The sequence below is a fragment of the Mytilus edulis genome, chromosome 2 (genome assembly GCF_963676685.1).
Source record: "Mytilus edulis chromosome 2, xbMytEdul2.2, whole genome shotgun sequence".
Lineage (NCBI taxonomy): Eukaryota > Metazoa > Mollusca > Bivalvia > Mytilida > Mytilidae > Mytilus > Mytilus edulis.
Window position 1 is genome coordinate 43,483,188 of NC_092345.1, and position 20,882 is coordinate 43,504,069.

The 20,882-nt window shown below is 32.1% G+C and overlaps 1 protein-coding gene across 1 annotated transcript in view; it reads left to right on the plus strand.

The window, feature by feature from the left end:
* Positions 1 to 19,096, plus strand: part of LOC139512192 (RNA-binding protein 33-like) — a 40,995-nt gene extending 21,899 nt beyond the window's left edge. The window contains exons 9-16 of the mRNA XM_071299605.1: positions 83 to 200; positions 5,122 to 5,596; positions 6,123 to 6,318; positions 8,118 to 8,253; positions 10,090 to 10,943; positions 11,238 to 11,345; positions 12,333 to 12,415; positions 14,119 to 19,096. Of these exons, the coding sequence (XP_071155706.1) occupies positions 83 to 200; positions 5,122 to 5,596; positions 6,123 to 6,318; positions 8,118 to 8,253; positions 10,090 to 10,943; positions 11,238 to 11,345; positions 12,333 to 12,415; positions 14,119 to 14,179 (2,031 nt within the window). The 3' untranslated portion in view covers positions 14,180 to 19,096. The remainder of the gene's footprint in view (positions 1 to 82; positions 201 to 5,121; positions 5,597 to 6,122; positions 6,319 to 8,117; positions 8,254 to 10,089; positions 10,944 to 11,237; positions 11,346 to 12,332; positions 12,416 to 14,118) is intronic.
* Positions 19,097 to 20,882: the final 1,786 nt, after the last annotated feature.

Here is a 20,882-nt window from a genome sequence, read left to right on the forward strand (position 1 = left end):
GTCCACAGTAATTGCCCAGACTGAGATAGTTCTGTTATATAATAAACATACCATAACTAAACATATCTTGTTTATTTTGTAGATGGACTCCTATAGACATGATAGATCTTCTTATAACCAGGGTCCTCCACCCCCACAACATCATCATCCACCACCTCATCATCAGTTTGGACATCCACCAACATCACAGCCATATCCAGGTATTATTTAATTCTTTTATGTTCTAATTCTTGAACTCACTCGAACATTGCTATAAAAAATCTCACATAGGCGTAACCACTTGCATAAGTCAAGTGCCATTTTTTATCCAGCAGACAAATGTATGTGATTATTTTTATACGACCGCAAAAAATTTTGCGGTCCTATATTGGTATCACATTGTCGGTGTCGTCTGAAGACAGATTGTTTCCCGATAATAACTTTAGTAAAAGTGAAAAGAAAATAAAGATTAACACAATGTTTATAACCACAAAAGGAAGGTTGGGATTGATTTTTGGGGTTATGGTCCCATCGGTTTAGGAATTAGAGGCCCAAAACATACGTTTCTCTAGTTTCAGGACAATACAATTACTCTGAAATTGTACCACAATGTTTATGCTGTTAAGGAAAAGGTTGGGTTTTATTTTAAGGGTTATGGGACAGACTGTCTTGGAAATAAGGGCCAAAAACAAGCACTTTTGAAGTTTCGGGACAATAAGTTATGTTGAACTGTATGAATTTCTCTGACATTGTACCACAAGGTTCCATATAATGATGGGAAGGCTTGGTGTCAGTTTGGGGTCAATATCCCTGAACATGTAGGAATAAGGGGCCAAAAAGAAGCATTTTTCTAGTTTACAGGCAATAACTTGTGTTTAAGTTTATGGATCTCTCTGAAATTATACTGCAAGGTTTCTTACTACAAAGGAAAGGCTGGAATTGAGTTTTGGGGTTCTTGCACCAAAAGGGGGGGGGGGGGGGGGGGGGGGGGAGGGGTCAAAAAGGGGCCCAAATAAGCATTTTTGTAGTTTTCAGTCAATAACTTGTGTTTAAGTGTAGAAATCTCTCTGAAATTATATCACAAGTTTCCATACTACAAAGGTATGGTTATTTGACATACACAATCATCTTAGTACCAGAATCTATGACGAACGAGACGATTTTGATTCAAGAGCTTGCAGCTCCTACTCAGACTTTGTAAAACGTCACCAATGTCTGAGCAGAAAGTTGATGAACCAGGGGTATGTCAAAGAACGTCTCGTCCTTTTTCTAAAAAAGTTCATCGGAAGGTGTACATTTTAATTTGATGTGTGCTTCTTCGTTACATTTGTTGTTTTTATAGTGATTAAGATGATAACACAATGTTGACTGCTGTACCCCTATTTTTGACATTTTTAACTATTGTTTTGTTCATGCATCGATGACAATATAATGGAATGTGATACAACTGTCATACAAGTGAGAGGTTTAGCTAGCTATAAAACCAGGTTCAATCCACCATTTTCTACATTTGAAAATGCCTGTACCAAGTCAGGAATATGACAGTTCTTGTCCGTTCGTTTTTGATGCGTTTTGTTATTTGATTTTGCCATGTGATTATGGACTTTCCGAATTGATTTTCCTCTGAGTTCAGTATTTTTGTGATTTTACTTTTTATAGGGGTTAATGGATCAAATCATTAAGCAATTAGAGGCAAAAAAGGGGGAAACAAGGATTTTCTGGTTAAAAGACATTTTAAAAGCAGTGTAAGGGAGGTAATCTAATAGTCCAAAAACATATCCAAAATTCAGAAAGATTGCTCTGCTGTATCTTACAAATGTAGCCAATACACATTTATACCCCTATGGACAAGTCAAGAGATGTTCCGAAAATTGTAACTTTTACATTTTTGCACTTGGCCTAATCACTCTTTCCATATTAAAATCAGTTAAAATACATTTAACAAATATTTATTTCACCTCTCTTCTTTCATTTCCACCCCATAAAAACTAAGAAATGAATGAAAAAGGCAAAGAAAAAAATGAAGAAAAAATACACTTTATTTAAAGGGAACTTTATTTGTGAACAACGAAAAGTGGGGTCATTAATTGTGGTCTTGGACCTTATATATCTGTTTGATTACTTGATTACCTCCCTTACACTGCTGGAAAATTATGTTAAAGGAAGTGATAATTGTCTTGAGATGTGTAGCTGTAAATTTATTTTTAGAAGTTACTGTTAATTAATATTGATTTTAACCTTGACTAAGTTATTTTATATTTTAAAACTTTATGATGATTTAAATGAGTAGTTATTGTTGCTAACTTCATTAGAAATTTGAAATAATAATGGATATTATTTTTGGAATAAGGGATTGGGGGAGGTGAAAAAAAAATTGGAGGGGGGGGGGGTATAAAAAATTTCTCATTTCAGATTTCAGAAATTAAAAAGAATTTTTCTTCAAATATTTTTTTTTTTGAGGGATTTTATATTCAACATGTTCAACAGCATAGTGTATTGCTCAAAAGGAAAAACAAATTAAGTTCATTTGACCAAATTCAGAGCTGTATCAAAACATTTTTTAAAAAATGTTGTGTCCATTGCTCCAACTGTTCAAACTTCATGGCTCGACCTCTGCGGTCCGATGTATAAAGCTGCACCCTGTGGAGCATCTGGTTTCTCAATGAAAATGTTTGTCTCTGACTAGCACTTCAATAATTGTGTCCCATCTTGAATAATCATTTACAATCAACCTTTAAATAAATAATTTTTATACGACCGCAAAATTTGAAAAAAATTTCGTCGTATATTGCTATCACGTTGGCGTACGTCGTCTGCGTCGTCGTTGTCCGAATATTTTAGTTTTCGCCCTCTAACTTTTGTAAAAGTGAATGGAAATCTATGAAATTTTAACACAAGGTTTATGACCACAAAAGGAAGGTTGGTATTGATTTTGGGAGTTTTGGTCCCAACATTTTAGGAATTAGGGGCCAAAAAGGGCCCAAATAAGCATTTTCTTGGTTTTCGCACTATAACTTTAGTTTAAGTTAATAGAAATCTATGAAATTTTGACACAAGGTTTATGACCACAAAAGAACGTTTGGGATTGATTTTGGGAGTTTTGGTTTCAACAGTTTAGGAATTAGGGGCCAAAAAATGGCCCAAATAAGCATTATTCTTGGTTTTCGCACAATAACTTTAGTTTAAGTAAATAGAAATCAATGAAATTTAAACACAATGTTAATGACTACAAAAGGAAGGTTGGTATTGATTTTGGGAGTTTAGGTCCCAACAGTTTAGGAATTAGGGGCCAAAAAGGGACCCAAATAAGCATTTTTCTTGGTTTTCGCACCATAACGTTAGTATAAGTAAATAGAAATCTATGAAATTTAAACACAAGGTTTATGACCATAAAAGGAAGGTTGGTATTGATTTTGGGAGTTTTGGTCCCAACAGAAAAAGGGGCCCAAAGGGTCCAAAATTAAACTTTGTTTGATTTCATCAAAATTGAATAATTGGGGTTCTTTGATATGCCGAATCTAATTGTCATGACTGTGTATGTAGATTCTTAACTTTTGGTCCCGTTTTCAAATTGGTCTACATTAAGGTCCAAAGGGTCCAAAATTAAACTTAGTTTGATTTTGACAAAAAATGAATCAGTTAGGTTCTTTGATATGCTGAATCTAAAAATGTACTTAGATTCTTGATTATTGGCCCAGTTTTCAAGTTGGTCCAAATTGGGGTCCAAAATTAAACTTTGTTTGATTTCATCAAAAATTGAATAAATGGGGTTCTTTGATATACCAAATCTAACTGTGTATGTAGATTCTTCATTTTTGGTCCTGTTTTCAAATTGGTCTACACTAAAGTCCAAAGGGTCCAAAATTAAACTTAGTCTGATTTTAACAAAAATTGAAATCTTGGGGTTCTTTGATATGCTGAATCCAAAAATGTACTTAGATTTTTTATTATGGGCCCAGTTTTCAAGTTGGTCCAAATCAGGATCTAAAATTATTATATTAAGTATTGTGCAATAGCAAGTCTTTTCAATTGCACAGTATTGCGCAATGGCAAGAAATATCTAATTGCACAATATTGTGAAATAGCAAATTTTTTTTTAATTAGAGTTATCTTTCTTTGTCCAGAATAGTAAGCAAGAAATATCTAATTGCAAAATATTGTGCAATAGCAAGATTTTTTTTTAATTGGAGTTATCTTTCTTTGTCCAGAATCAACTTAAATCTTTGTTATATACAATATACAATGTATATTCACTTTTTACTACCAACTGATAAATTAAAATAATCTTTACCATTCAGTGATAACAAGCAGTTTTTTTATATCTTAATATTTTATGATGTATCTAAATGAGTAGTTATTGTTGCAAACTCCATTAGAAATTTTAATTGAGATTAGTTTTGGAATAAGGGAAAGGGGGATGTGATTAAAAAAATTGGATTCAATTTTTCTCATTTGAAATTGCATAAATAAAAAAGAAAATTTCTTCAAACATTTTTTTGAGAGGATTAATATTCAACAGCATAGTGAATTGCTCTAAGAGAAAACAAAAATTTTAAGTTCATTAGAACACATTCATTCTGTGTCAGAAACCTATGCTGTGTCAACTATTTAATCACAATCCAAATTTAGAGCTGAATCCAGCTTGAATGTTGTGTCCATACTTGCCCCAACCGTTCATGGTTCAACCTCTGCGGTCGTATAAAGCTACGCCCTGCGGAGCATCTGGTTATATAATTATATCTCATATCTAAATCACTAAAACTGTATGCAATAAAACTATATATAGATTTCTTCCAGTTTTTTGTATGTTATTGAATTGCTGTATCCTTGATTTGTATCTTATATTATATTTTTGTATGTACAGTGTTCCCGCCTAATCTGACACCTAAGTATTCAAACATCCTGCTTGAATCGACAAATTTTCAAGGTCCCAAAATATGCCTATCTTTGCAGATAAACCTGAGTATTCCGACACCCTGCTTAATCCAACATTTTTTCTGGTCCCCCAGTGTGTCAGATAACACAGGTCATACTATATATTAAAAAAAATGAGAATTTAAATGTATGCAATCTCCAATTATAGATGCAGCACTATGTAGTTATTTTTCAGTTAGCTTATCAAAAAATTTGATCATTTTTCAGGTCCACCTAGATTTCAGCAACCACAAGATTCCAGACCTTTGTATGGTGGACCACCACCTCGTGTAAATTCAGGAAATTTTGGGGGACCTCAGCCACACCCACATGAGCATCCTCCTTACCATCGTGGACCCCCAGGGCCAAACTTTCCACATGATATACCTCCAAGACCTGATGAATTTCGTGGAAATCATTTTGATCGCCATAGGCACGAAAGTCCAGACCGAAGACATTTTGATCAACATGGACCTATGGAGCCTCCACGGCCAAATCCATTTTTACAGGAGCAAAGGTTCCAGCCTCAACCACGAATGCATCATCAACCTCCAACAAGAATGCATCAACCAAATCAGCCACGAATGCATCAACAGGTACAGCCACGAATGCCTCATCAACCTAGAAATAATATTAGACCACAAAGACAACCTTTAATGAGTGGACATAGACCTTTGAATGGACAACAGACCCAAAATAACAGGTACATGTACATGTATACATGTTGATAGCAAAAATTTGAAAATCTGTGTCTATCATCTAACTCTGTTATTCTATTGTGTAGTAATTTTGGAAATAGACTGACTATTATGCTTATGATTAGAACAATTAAAACAGGGTTGAACTATAACGAAAGTCAGATAGCCAAGAACTAAACACTTTATATACCTATATTTTACACTTTTGTGACGTGTAAAAATTTGTATTTATTTTTACCAGTATTGTTTGTAGATATTAATCTAAATCACCATGCAGAGCAAACGTGTATATACAAACAAGACAAGCAAGCTATGTATTATAATGATCATTCCACTATGTCACTTTCATTGATAATTGAACAGGAAGCAAATGCCCTTTGTAATTAATTTTTTTTTTTTTTTTTTAAACTACATACTTTGCACACAGGTGATAACAATTCTTATTTAATGTTTTCCTGGCTCAGTTAAAGTATTTAATTTTAATCTCTTGAATAAAAAATCAATTTAATCTATTTTTTTTTTATATTTAAGATTTCAAGGACCTAGACCATCATTGCAACAACAGGCTGGTAACAAAGTTTTGCAGAAAGCAAAGGAAGCTAGAATGAAGAAATTTGGAGCAATTCAAAATATTCCTGTCATTGGTCGCCAAACAATTAAAAGACCTTCATCAGAGGAAGAGAACTCATCACCACCAAAGCAGCTTAAATCTGCACCAACGACAAAAGTAGGTTCTTTATAAAACAAACTGTTTATAATCAATAACCTTTATGGAATGATATGAAACTTAGATGTAATCTTTATAGCATTTGAAGAAATTTTTTATTTTTTTTTATTTTTGAGATATTTTACTGATAAATGACTTAAGTTTTTGGCAATCAAGATTACATTTTTAGCTCACCTGGCCTAAAAGGCCATGTGAGCTTTTCTCATCACTTGGCGTCTGTCGTCGTCGTCTGTCGTCGTTAACAATTTTTCAAACATCTTCTCCTCTGAAACTACTGAATGGATTTGAATGAAACTTAGCATGATTGTTCCTTAGATGATCCTGCACAAAGTGTGTGCTTCGATTTTTGATCCGTCAAAAAACATGGCCGCCGTTACTTAAAATAGAACATAGGGGTCAAATGCAGTTTTTGTCTTATATCTCAAAAACGAAAGCATTTAGAGCAAATATGACATGGGGTAATAATGTTCATTAGGTCAAGATCTATCAGCCCTGAAATTTTCAGATGAATCAAACAAACCATTGTTGGGTTGCTGCCACTTAATTGGTAATTTTAAAGAAATTTTGCAGTTTTTGGTCATTATCTTGAATATTATTATAGATAAAGATAAACTGTAAACAGCAAAAATGATCAGCAAAGTAAGATCTACAAATAAGTTAATATGACCAAAATTGTCAATTGACCCCTTAAGGGGTTATTGTCCTTTAATGACAATTTTTCACAATTTGTTCATCATATTTGCTAACTTTAAAAAATCTTCTCCTCTAAAACTACTAAACCAAATTCAACCAACTTCAACTGAATGATCAGTAGGGTGTATAAAATAAAGTTTGTGCTTTATTTTTGATTTCGTCAAAAAACATGGCCGTCGTGGCTAAAAATAGAACACAGGGTAAAATGCAGTTTTTGGCTTATATCTCAAAAACTCCAGCATTTAGAGCAAATAAGACAAGAAGTTAAAGTATTTATTAGGTCAAGGTCTACCTGTCCTGAAATTTTCAGCCGAATTGGGTAACTGGTTTTTCAGGTATAATGCCCCTGAATTGATGATTTTAAAGAAATTTTGCAGTTTTTGGTTATTATCTTGAATATTATTATAGATACAGATAAACTGTTAATAGCAAAAATGTTAAGCAAAGTAAGATCTACAAATAAGTCAATTTGACCAAAATTGTCAATTGACCCCTTAAGGAGTTATTGCCCTTTAAAGACTTTTTTCACAATTTGTTCATCATGTTGACTTACTTTAAAAAATCTTCTCCTTTGAAACTGCTGTATCAATTTCAGCCAAACTTAGGCTAAATGAGTTTCAGAGTATCTAGTATAAATTTTATATTTCATTTCCTTGTATGTCAGAAACATAGCTCCTATGGCTAAAATAGAACATAGGAGAAAATGATTTTTTTTTTGCTTTTGAAGAAAATAGGACGATTCAAAGAACATTTAAATAAATTGAAAAGCCAAAATAATCATTGATGAGAGATTTAACCAAAAAAATTAAGGTGAGCGATTCAGGCTCTTGAGAGCCTCTTGTTTAACTGCTAGCAGCAATCACAGGCAAGACATTGAGACCTGCTTCAGGTTAAAGTTGTTGATTAAAATTTTTTGGTCGAGGTAGATTTTGATGAAGTTGAAGTCCAATCAACTTGAAACTATGTACACATGTTCTCTATGATATGATCTTTCTAGTTTTAATGCCAAATTAGAGTTCATGGTCCACTGAACATAGAAAATGATAGTGTGAGTTGTACTATGGACACATTCTTGTTAGTCTTAATGATTGAGCATATTTTACTAGGTTGAAGACGATTATTTGAAAAAGATAGCAGCCCAAAAGGAAATGAGGGCAGCCATTCAAAGGCAAAAGGAACTTAAAAGACAGCAAGCAGCAACCATAAGAAGGAAAGAGCTTGAAGAAAAACTAGCCAAACAAGGTAACTTTGACATCACTTCTTTTAAGCTTCTTAAAATGTAACTACCATTAAAGTATCGCTGTGAACAGAATATATAGGAATCACACATGTTCAGTCCATCTGTCCTCTAATAATCTTGAAAGTGCACTTATTTTAAACTGTTTTTAGCTGGATGTAAGTGGAAGTTTACTCAATGATAAAATACAGATGTGCATGAAGTCAAATAACTCGTGTAAACAAGGACAAAAATGCAAAGAATAGACTGTTAATTTAAATATCAATATTCGTAGTTATATTTGAGAAACTAAATTCAAAGTTTCAATTCATTAAACAGTACATCAAGTTGATTTCTAGATTTAACCTGTAACCCTTTGGCTTTGATAATTTTGTTAGATAACTGCCATGTTTTATAACTACACAAAGAAACACATAGATTTTTATGCTCCATTTATGGGCATTATGTTTTCTGGTCTGTGCGTCCGTTGGTCCGTTTGTTCGTATGTCCCGCTTCCAGTTAAAATTTTTGGTCAAGGTAGTTTTTGATGAAGTTGTAGTCCAATCAACTTATAACTTAGTACACATGTTCCCTATGATATGATCTTTCTAATTTTAATGCCAAATTAGAAATTTTACCCAATTTTCACGGTTCACTGAACATAGAAAATTATAGTGCGGATGAGGCATCAGTGTACTAGGGACACATTCTTGTTTTTTTATGTATATTAACAAATGTCCACATCAACAAATCTTCTGCAAACTTTGTATATTCATCTTTTGTTAGAAATTGAGCAATGTTATACTTTATTGATTTGCAGTTTTCATTAGTTGTCTTGTAAACAAAGAATCTGAAATTTGAAAGTTTTAAATGTTGCCGTGTAAATCAAGCCTTTAAAAATATATTATCACATAGCAGTAGGTTATTTAATCTGTAAGTAGGCTTTCAAAATAGCTATAAATCCATTCAGATGAGGTGGTCTTATTTTAGAACTCAATCATGAGTGTTCATTGCCATGTATGGATTTCACAATAATTATACCCCCGCTTTGAAAAAAAGGGGGGTATACTGTTTTACCTCTGTCTGTCCTTCCGTCAGTCCATCAGTTCCTCAGTCTGTCAGTCAGTCCATCTGTCCCATGAATATTTTTCGTCACATTTTTCTCAGGAAATAAACTACCAGGATTTCTGAAATTTGGTTTCAGGCTTGATATAAGTCAGCTATACTGTGTGATGCGCTTTCAGATTCATCACTCGACAACTTCCTGTTTACCGAACACTTGTATCATTTTTACACCTGATAGCCAAGTTGAAAATTTTTCGTCACATTTTTCTCAGGAACTGCACTACCAGGATTTCTGATATTTGGTTTCAGACTTGATATAAGTCAGCTATACCGTGTGATGCGTTTTCAGATTCATCACTCGACAACTTCCTGTTTACCGAACACTTACCATTTTATTTCGTCACATTTTTCTCAGGAACTATAATTCCAGGATTTCTGAAATTTGGTTTCAGGATTTATATAAGTCAGCTATACCGTGTGATGCGTTACAGATTCATCACTCGACAACTTCCTGTTTACCGAACACTACTATCATTTTACACATGATGGCCAAGTTGAAAATTTTCGTCGCATTTTTCTCAGGAACTACAATGCCAGGATTTCTGAAATTTGGTTTCAGGGTTTATATAAGTCAGCTATACTGTGTGATGCATTTTCAGATTCATCACTCGGCAACTTCCTGTTTACCAAACACTTACATATTTTTACACTATTAACATTATCCACTTGCCGCGGGGGTATCATCAGTGAGCAGTAGCTCACAGTTACACTTGTTATTTTTGTTATATCTATTCCAGGGAAGGATATATCAGAGTTAGAAAGTGCTGATTCTGAGTCCTCTGACAGTGCATCACAGATCAGTACTACCGGTGTTGGTAGAGGTCAACCATTGAATAGGGGTCAAGGTCAAAGAGGTCACCCTGCAAACAGAGGTCAGGTTCAATCAGCACAACCATCCAACCAAGGTCAATTTGCAAGAGGTAATCCTGGTGGACGTGGTCAGAGAGGACAGCAAAGAGGATTTCCTTCTAACAGAGGTCAAGGCCAACAGCACCAAACTATTGAAGGTACAAGTTTTCAAGGTAATGGGAGAGGAAGAGGTGTACAGAGAGGTAGAGGACAGTTAGTAAATAATACAGGAAGGGGTGGACAACTTTTAAGACGAGGTCAGACAATGGAAGTTCATGGCAGTGGACCAGTCACTCTTTTGAAATCATTCACAGTTACAAATGTCAATGAAAAAGGAGACATACCAGAAACAGGAGATAACTTTGTTGACAGGCGCACAGCTGTGGAGGTTATAGAAGATTTCAGACGTCAAAAGCAGTTAAAAGCACAGGAGGAAAGTGGATCAGGTAATAGGCAAGTAAAAGTGCCAACTGTGAAAAGAATGAAAAAAATTATAAGGACAAAGCGCAATGCACAAGGCGATATTCTGTCTCAGGAGACCCATATGGTTCCTCTTACCCCAGAGGAAGAAGCTGCCGCTGAGGCAAAGTTTGCATCACAAACATTACCAACTCCTGTCATGCTCTCCCCACAGAAATCCCCACAGAGAGTTGTTGTGGCTAGTAATAGGGAGGTAGTGCTGGCAGATCAAGGTGGTAGTACAAGAACAGTTATAGCTTCAAGCCCTCCTGCTGGAATCACTGTAAGTAGAACTTCATTTAGAAATAAAATATACAGCTAGCTTATTTTGAAGATAAATACGGTAAAAATACTTGCTGTGCATTAATAAACTTAAATATAGCAAGATTTGTCTATATTGTTTTGTGTAAGTCTGTTGAATAAAAGATTAATTCTTTGATTTGAATAATACTTTTACTTTATAACAGTTGTTTACATTTTTTTTTAAAGTTGACCGTCCTTTCACAATAAATTATCTTTTTATAATTATATACTTTTTAAATGTTTGTCAAATTTGAGTTATATTCATTTATTACAGAGTTACCAAGGAGGAGATTCTAAAAGAACAGTTAGGATAGACAACTTATCTTTATCAACATCAGATAACACCATTAAATCTTTATGTGGCTGTGTGGGCCCGTTCCAGGTACATTGTTGTTCCATTGTTGTATTGTTAAATATCTTTTTTTTTAAATATATAACCAATCCATATATTAACTAAAAAGTCTATTTAAATTGAATCCTTTGCAAAAAATAACAAAGCAACAGCAGATACAAGTCAAAGAAAAATCAACAAAACCATGGCAAAAAAACGACAAATTGCGTGAACAGTATGAACCAACCACCCAAATAGGGGCTAATCCCCTGTGCTCTGGATGTGTTAGCAGATTCTGATGTGGCGTCTGTTGTGATTTTCATAAGAAATCTGTCAAAACTGAATCTAGCAGATTCTGATGTGGCGTCTGTTGTTATTTTCATAAGAAATCTGTCTAAACTGAATCTTGTGGTTATAAGAAACCCTTCTGAACTGGTTCTTGTGTAAATAAGAGTTAAGATTACAAGGTGAAAGATCAAAGATCAAAGCAGCAGTTGATAGGCAGAAATTTTGCTCTGTTTTCTAGATGATATCATTTGAACCATACATTCAGTCTTTATCAGAATTTGCTGTAAAATACCAAGTTGAAGGGGTCAAGGTCTGATTTTTAGGTCAAATCACAGTACCTACTAAAGTTTTAGCTTTATTTCATGACATCTTCTAAACATAAGATTAACTTACCTTTTACCCTATGGTTAATGTCACAAAACCAATAAATGGACTGCAATTTTTAGGAAAAGAAATTTGTAGACAATATTAATTGAACTTTTGTAAATCTAAGGTGAGTAGTCCACCTTGTGGTCAAAAAGTGCTTTTTTTAACGGCAACTGTTTTTGCATATTTGTTGTGAGACCACCAAGACTGCTGACAATTTATGACCAATGATGGATATATGCAAATATTTGCCTAATTATTAGTCTATCAATCATTGCCTTGACTAACCTTTGATAAGTGACCTAAAAAAGAAAGGTCTTTCTCATATATATGGCAACTTGGCTTATATGTTACTTTTATTCAATATAATTTTGTCAATTACAGGGTTATCAGAGGGCTGGAAAATCTGCATTTATTGTATTCATGGATTCAAAGAATGCCTCAGATTTCAAAAATAAATATAACAGGTACCTATATATTGTATATATGTATAAAAAAGTTACATGTTTTAATTAGAAATGACGATATTTTATGAAGACACATTTTATAGTGCAGAAGATACTCTATTAATGCTAGATAGATTGTTGTCTCTAATACTTTTACTTACCGACACTTGATTTTATTGATTGGTTTAAATTGTTTCATTGGCAAGGCTTCAAGTGGAAACTTGAATTCATTTCAAATTTCAGCCATTACTGTATGAACCTACTGCTATGGTTTAGAGACAAATAATTGTGTATGTACCATCTTTTGAGTTTTTGCATGATTTGCTGAATGGATCAATATAACCAAAACAATCCATATCATTTGATTACACCTCATATTTATCATGTTCATACACATGTTATTATTCTGATTTAATGAAAAGTAGTTAAATTAAAAACGAAAGTCTGACAGAAGGACCCTTTCTATTGAAAAATTGTAGTTTTTTTTGCAATACAGTATTTAATTGATACAATATAAAGATACTCCTTGGCCTACAGAAAGAAAAAATGCGATCTTGTCTGTACACCAGCTTTGATTATTTGTAATATCTTCACTTATTCTTACAACATTTGTATAAACTTCAAGATTATAAAAAAAACGGTTTTTTTCTAAAGTGAACATTGATTGGTTAAATATTTCTCAGTCATGTCCTGTTTTTGAATTTGTTTGTTAGCTTTTTGGTCATGAATGTTTGTCTCTAATATTTAATTAACTGTGCATTTGTATTCAGATATCGCAGATCAAATTTATTCGTTCATTGTTTAATCATACGTTTTTTGATTGAGTTAAGTCTGCCAATTGATATTTTATCGTATGTTTTTCTTTGTTGTGATGTTATGCTATTGTTTCAGAAAAAGGGAGAAGGTTTGGATCCATTAAAACGTTTAATCCCGCTGCAAATGTTTGCACCTGTCCTAAGTCAGGAATCTGATGTACAGTAGTTGTCGTTTGTTTATGTAATATATACGTGTTTCTCGTTTCTCGTTTTGTTTATATAGATTAGACCGTTGGTTTTCCCGTTTGAATGGTTTTACACTAGTAATTTTGGGGCCCTTTATAGCTTGTTGTTCGGTGTGAGCTAAGGCTCCGTGTTGAAGGCCGTACTTTAACCTATAATGGTTTACTTTTTAAATTGTTATTTGTATGGAGAGTTGTCTCATTGGCACTCACACCACATCTTCCTATATCAATGTAAATCATTATAATCTTGCAATCAGATATTTTTCTCTGAACCAAAAAGTAGTTAATATGAATTATGAATTCTAACATATTCATTTTGCAGGAACTTGAAACAGTTAGTTATTCTTTCATGAGAGGCCAGGTATACATTAATGAGAAAGCATACATGTCAAGTACCAAAAAAATTACTGTGTTGACCTGTCCTTGTACAACATAATTGATTGGTTGGTGTTTAACACCACCGTCAGAATTATAGTACTATATTGTGTGTCTTTATTGTTGATAGAAGACTTGAGTGCCAAGAGAGAATCACTGATGTTCTGTAGAAAAACTGACACTCCTAGTCAATTAAGATTAGAGTGTAACATTTGTGAGATTCAAACATACAACATCTTTTTTGACAAGCTAGTGATACAGTAGTTTGACCGCTAAGACCACCAAAGCCACCAGCTTCAAAATTATATGTAAAAAAAAAATATCTTTTGATCTTTTTTCTACTTTGCAGGCACATGCTGGACTTGTCACACATATCAGTGGAATTAATACCAGATTTGAGACCTCTATAATGACATCACAACTTGGAAGTCAGAGATTATTATACTTTATAAGAATAACAGACAAAAGATGAATATTCATAATTTATATGATATTTTTCTTTGTTAGTTTTTTTTTCATGCAGTTGATACAGGTAAGAAATAGTGTTGTTAAAAGAAGAAGAATCGACAATTATCAAGATGGTAGCAGTAAACAGGAAGTTGTCTGAAGTGAATATAGAAGCAGAAAAAAATGCAGTTGTCTGCAGTGAATTTAAAGATACAGATGAATATGAAAGAAAACTTCAAAGAAAATGTACAGATAATGTCTGCTTGCATTTCAAGATGATTGCAAAAAAACTGATTTGAATGAATGCACTGATACGTAACATCAGCTGAAACAAAATTTCTGCAATGAGTGCAGATATAGAAACAATTGTGAATGTGTTCACTGTAACCTCTGTAATAGGTACATAGAACTTGATGTAAATTTTATTAATTATTTATCTGGCAATTATGGTAAGGAAAATATTTTTTGACTTTCCTAACCTTCTATGTTCAAATAACATAAATGTTTTATGTTGTTTTATGAGGTTCATTTGTTTATTATCAAGAGCATTTGATATCTGATGTTTTGTTATTAGCTTTCAGACAAAGCTATTTATTTGTTTTTGTATCAGCATCTTTCATATAGTACATTTACTTGTATGTAATAATAGCACCAAAAAAGTTGGATGCGTTTTTTTAATATCCATGACCCACAAGTATAAGAAAGTTGAATATATAACAATATATTTCAATGAATCATAGTGAGGACTTTCCTCTGAAATGAACTATTGGTCACTTTCAAAATAATTTACAAAGCATAGTGAACAGACATAACGTTTAGACCTATGATGAAACAAAGAATTATGAGATACAGGGGATGCCAATGAAATCACAACCTTGATCGTCAGATAGAAAGTGCCGAGAACATTTTACATGAAACAGTTATTATGAAGACTGCTTATTTGTGCAAGACATTAAAAAATTATTTTATTGGATAAGAAGAAAATTTTGGACGTATACCTGCAATTCATCAACTAAAATGACTCAAAAGAATGGACTTCGTAAATGCAATAAACGACACCACTTTATATATGTGGACTACATATTCAAAGTTTATATTCTTGGACATCTTAAGAAGGTGTCATTTACTACACAATTTTGCATGCTTATTGCATGCTTAATCAACAAGAAAACATTCTTTGAACAATGAATTATTTTATATGAAAGTGATCAAAGTATTAAGATGTTGACGTTTGTCTGCTTTTGATAATGCAACATTTTGCAAAATGAATTTTAAGTATGTGGGTTATGTTAAATATGGTGGTTTGTCAACACGTCTGATGAAGAAACAAACAACCATTTACTGATTGGAGAACTTAAACTATTAATGGAAATATTTATTAGCTTGTATGGAGATATGGATGAAAACTATTATCATGTGCTTGCCATATCACAAGAGGATTCACCAATTCGGACATGGATGAACACTATTATCCTGTGCCTACTGAGATGACAAAATAGATGATGACCAGATCAAAATAGACATTGAAAGTGACCATTGACCCTGTTAAATTACCCCTCTTACAAAATTAACTTAAAAAATTCTTTGTAAGGCCATCATAAGTAATTGGTTGGATTGCAAACAAGTAAAGATCATTATTTTTCTAATTCTATCATGCCATAGCTAGGAGCGTAAGAACAATGTACACACATTTAGGTTATAAAAAAAAAGTTCCATACTGAAATAGATTGAATCCTGCCTTCTGCTATTATTTTAAGTTCTTGATGAAAAGTCAAGTGATATTTTACACAAACTGATTATGAATTTTATGTTGTATTGGACTAGTCCTCTTGAACTCACAAATCTAATTTCATGATCCAAACATACTATTCATTGCCAGAGATATAGTCGTCATTTGCATTGAAGCCTAATTTTCTATTGATAAAAGGAGAATGCTTTTTAGCTGCAGAATAGATAAAATATTTTAAATAAAGAATCTTAATTTCCATCATCATTATTAAGGTTCAGTCTGTGGTTTCAGTTTTTTCAGACATCAATATCATTTCAAACCTTTATGAAATTTGGACAGAAGCTTTTTGTATAACCAAAAGAGGGTATCAAAAGGAAAATTTTAATTTTTTTTTTCTCTGTATTTTATTGATATTTTTTTTTCTTTCTTTTTTTCCAAATTTTTTCTCGCGAAAGAACTAATTTTTGCAGTTAACAGGTAGATACAGTCTGGGTTTAAAGTTTGTTACACATCAATTGATTCAACAAACCTTTATTGAATTTTATATAATCTCTGGGTGGAAACTTTTTCATGATCTAGAGATAATTTCTGAATTAAAATTTTAAAGAATATATTAAATAATGTTTTTAGTATTTTACTGATTGACTGACATTTTTGCAGCTAACATTTATAGGCTGTCTTTTATTACATATTTTTGACAGGATAAATTTGCAAGCCTTCATGAATAATGAAACCTGGACAGAAGCTAATCAGCAAGATCAAGAAAAAGCATTTTAAGAAAAATTTTATGTTTATTCTCTATTTTCCTTATAGTAGACCATCTTTTTACAGTTAACACTACACTTTGGCAGTGACAGCAGCAATCACAGACAAGGCAAGGAGTCCCTATAAATCCCTTCCAAATTTTTTGAATAATCATTTATTTAATTAAACAACAGATTTATATGATCTGGACTCTTTTATGATATTTATCATTAGGTCATTAACGTTTCCAAATTTATGCATTTGACCTGTAATTTCACTTATTGTTTTGTCAAAATATATATGAGCAACAGCATTACCCGAAAAAATATTTTAAACACATTTACATCTATGTAACAAACAAAATTGTAGCAAGTAACCTTTTGGGTAAAGCTGTTGTTCATATTGAACTTTAATGACCAAATGAAGCATCATTTTTATCAATTTTTTGTTTTACTGTGAAAGTAATTTATTTTGTGAATGTAAGTGGGTTTTTTACAAAAGGTTTTCGTAAAAAAGATACATGTTATTTTATAGGTTGCAGCTGTTTCACAAGTCATGCCTCTTTTGGGAGATATAAAATAATAATTTTTATAGATATGTTAATTTGTCAACGTACTTGTTCCCAGATCTGATCTCTGTATTTCATCTCATAGAGACACAACTTGGGAATGTTACCAGTATAGAAAAAACAAAAACAAATCAATTCTTAGGAAGTTGAATAGTGGAGGTAGGGGTAGTATAGTATTTTAGTTTAAGTTTAAACTCAAAAATAAAAGCTCAGGGCATATAAATGTTGAAAATATGTTGCACAGCCCTATATTTTGACCTTTGAATATAAATAGTATTGCATATCAACTTTCCATTCTGTGATATAATTTTTCACAAAACTTCATAGTAAAAGTATCACAGATTAAGCAGCAAAGGGAGTTCCTATGGGAAATGGTATGTATTGGCTATAGTTAAAGAAATTGCAACCTTTAATGGTTTCTAGGAGATTTCATATAAAGGTGTTCATTTTTACTTGAATGTCTTTCATTATCTATCAACAACATTCATTAAATTTTTGATAAATAATTGTTCAAAAGTTATGAGGAGATAATTAACCACTTTTTCATCACACATTATCACTGGTTGTCTAATATTCGTAATTTTATATGGTAATTTAAAGATTTAAAGTTGTAGTTTAAGTTTTTAAAGATTAAATTAGTAATAAGAGGTATAAGTGTGAATAGTAACCCAGATTTGTTTTTTCTCCATTGGTTTATGTTGCCTTTATTCATAGTGCATTTGATGATATTTGATGTAATCTCTTGCCCCTATTTATTTTGTCAAACTTACATGGAGATCTTTTCCTGTCTTGATTTGGACAACAGTTGTATTTTTGTTGGATATTTCAATTCACGAAAATTTGTACCCCATGAATAAAAGTACTTTCACAGTATACTAAATGTAAGAAATTTGTAGCCCTATTGCCAATATGGAAGACAGAATTCGAAATATAAATACTGCTGTCTGACGACTAATGACTTATAACACGTAAAGGATGCTATTTGGAAGATTTGTAATATTGTTTGGTTATAAAATTTTGAGTTGCCAAATAAATGGTCTGGTAATATTTTTTTTTCAACTCCGACATCTTTTTAAACATTTATGAAAGATTGTACTGTTGTATTTTTACTCTAAGGAATGGGGAGATATACTATAGATGGTAAAATGTGAAACTTTTATTATGGCTGTGAAATAAAAAAAAAACACATTCATAGCAAATCGTGCAAACAATCAGCAGAAGGCAGTCATTTAATATATTAGATATTTCTTTTTTAAACGAGACTCACAAAAATAAGAAAGAGTTATTTATACATTTATTTTCTAGTATTTCACATTTAATTGAATGGTATTCTTTCTAGAATAACAGTATATTGCTGTCATTTTAATTTTATGTTCGATTTGTTTCTTGATAAAGTATTGTTTTTAAATAATTACAACAAAAGCATTTTACAATGTTGTGATCATGGAGAAATAGTACAAAACAACAAAATCATAGTTTACAGTTATTGAAAATTTATTATTATATTGAAGATTTTCCCCATCAATCATGCTTAAAAAAAATCACTGTTTGCATCCAACCAAACCACCTTACTATTAGAAATTAAGATAACTTGTGCTGTTACTGAAAAAAAATAAGACAATTTTGAAGACATCCCCATCTAGATTCTTACTCTTTATGTTATTGTGATAAATTCAAAATAACACTGAAACTCTATTTGATAAGAAATTTAAATTTCTCGATTTTTTTATGCCCTAGTTAACTCTTATACAATTCAGAACTTGATGAACAGTAACTATACAATCATGTATTAATTATCATTGCTATATATTGGTAAATAAATTTATATTGGGTTTTGTACACGTGTGTCTTTATTACATACTAAAACTGTCTTAATTACATGCATATATTACTTTACATTTTAAACTGATATAGATAGTTGTTGATAAACTTTTGTTATGAGTTTATACATACAACAGAATTTGTCATGTTTGTGATTATATAGTCATACAAAAATAGGTTGAATGATTTATATAAACATAATAGAAATTATACAAGACTATTCAAGTTTTACTTTTAAATTCAGACAAATAATTTTAAGTATGAATTAAGATACGGTACTGAGTAGTCCCAAAATTCTTACATTGTCCCTCCTAATAGAGGCCTTTCCATCATACAAGAGCAGTCTTTATCTTCTACACATTGGTAATATCTATTGTAAATGAGACACAAGCACATCCTCTCATAAAAGGTTCCCCTTTTTATGCTACAAAACATACTAAATTATAACAAATTTTGTGATTGTATTATCACAGAAATGCAAGATCATTATGTGAGTTTGAATTGTCACTGTAACATTTATTGTTACTTATTGATTGTAACTGTAGAGACACAACTCCTCTTGAGTAGTATTAATTTTTTTTAAGATACAACCTTAAACCTTTACCAAAGGCAACCTCTGTTTTAAGACCACATTGGCTGTGGTGATGGGAAGGTCTTTTAAGAGGGACTACAGTGTTTAAAGTATACACAAGTTGCTTTAACATAAAATGGAGTGATTGTTAATTTAGACTTATAGACTTGCCCCGAGTCCTGAGTATTTGGAAAGTGAAGAGTATGCCCAGAACAATCAAAATCAGGATATTTTTTTTAATTTAATGGAACGAACAAAATTACGAAGATATGCACATCATGACTTTTAAAGCACCTGTGAGAAAAAGCGATACAAATATTCTAGTTGCTAATAGGGATCGTTTTCTTCAAATACTTAGCTTTAAAGTTTTCAGTACATGTTTATTTTTCTAAGTAAGTCGTGTTGATTGTTGTAATGGTTGATATGTTTTTGTTGTTGCTTCAAAGTAAAGATAAACCACCACCTTCTTTTTGAAAATATAGGGTAATAGCTTAATTGGACAGTAAATTGTTGAGATTTAGCAGTTGTATTATTATCCTTTATTGTATGGATGTCTGTAATTTGGTATATTTACATTTTCACATTTCATAGGATTTATAGGATATTTTCACATATATGATGATTGTTACATAGTATTGTGGCATTTTAACACTTCTTGTTAAACCTATGAGCAACAATTTGATGGGTTCTATAGATGGTGTGCTTCAATGGCAAAGTTATGTCACTTTACAACAATTCCTCCTTTTCCAGCGCCAGTCAACCATCTATATCTGTTGACCCACTTTACAGTCCATTTAGTTCCTGACCATAGTCGATATTGTAGATTGATTTCTAATTTTGTATTCTGCCTTGGTAAAATCTATGAAACATGTAGTTTTGTTAGATGATAGATGGTTGAAATAACATATCCAGCATGACCATTTCCATGTCACTTGCTACAATCTTTCTTTTCTTCTCTTCTTGTATTTGAACACTCCTTGGAAATATAGCAAAACATGTTAGCATTGTTGTGGATATTGCAGGAGATTCAATGTTTATTGAGTGGATTCTTCCATTTCATGTTAGTTGTAGTTTTCTTTTCACTTTTTTTGGCACAAATTTCATTCTTTTTCACAAATTATTGACTTTTTTTGCCAAGACAGACTATAGCCTGCCATAATTGCAATAGCTGATATATAATTGATCAAGAAATTTTCTCATTTTGTTTTTCCTAAAAATCAATGTATAGGTTGT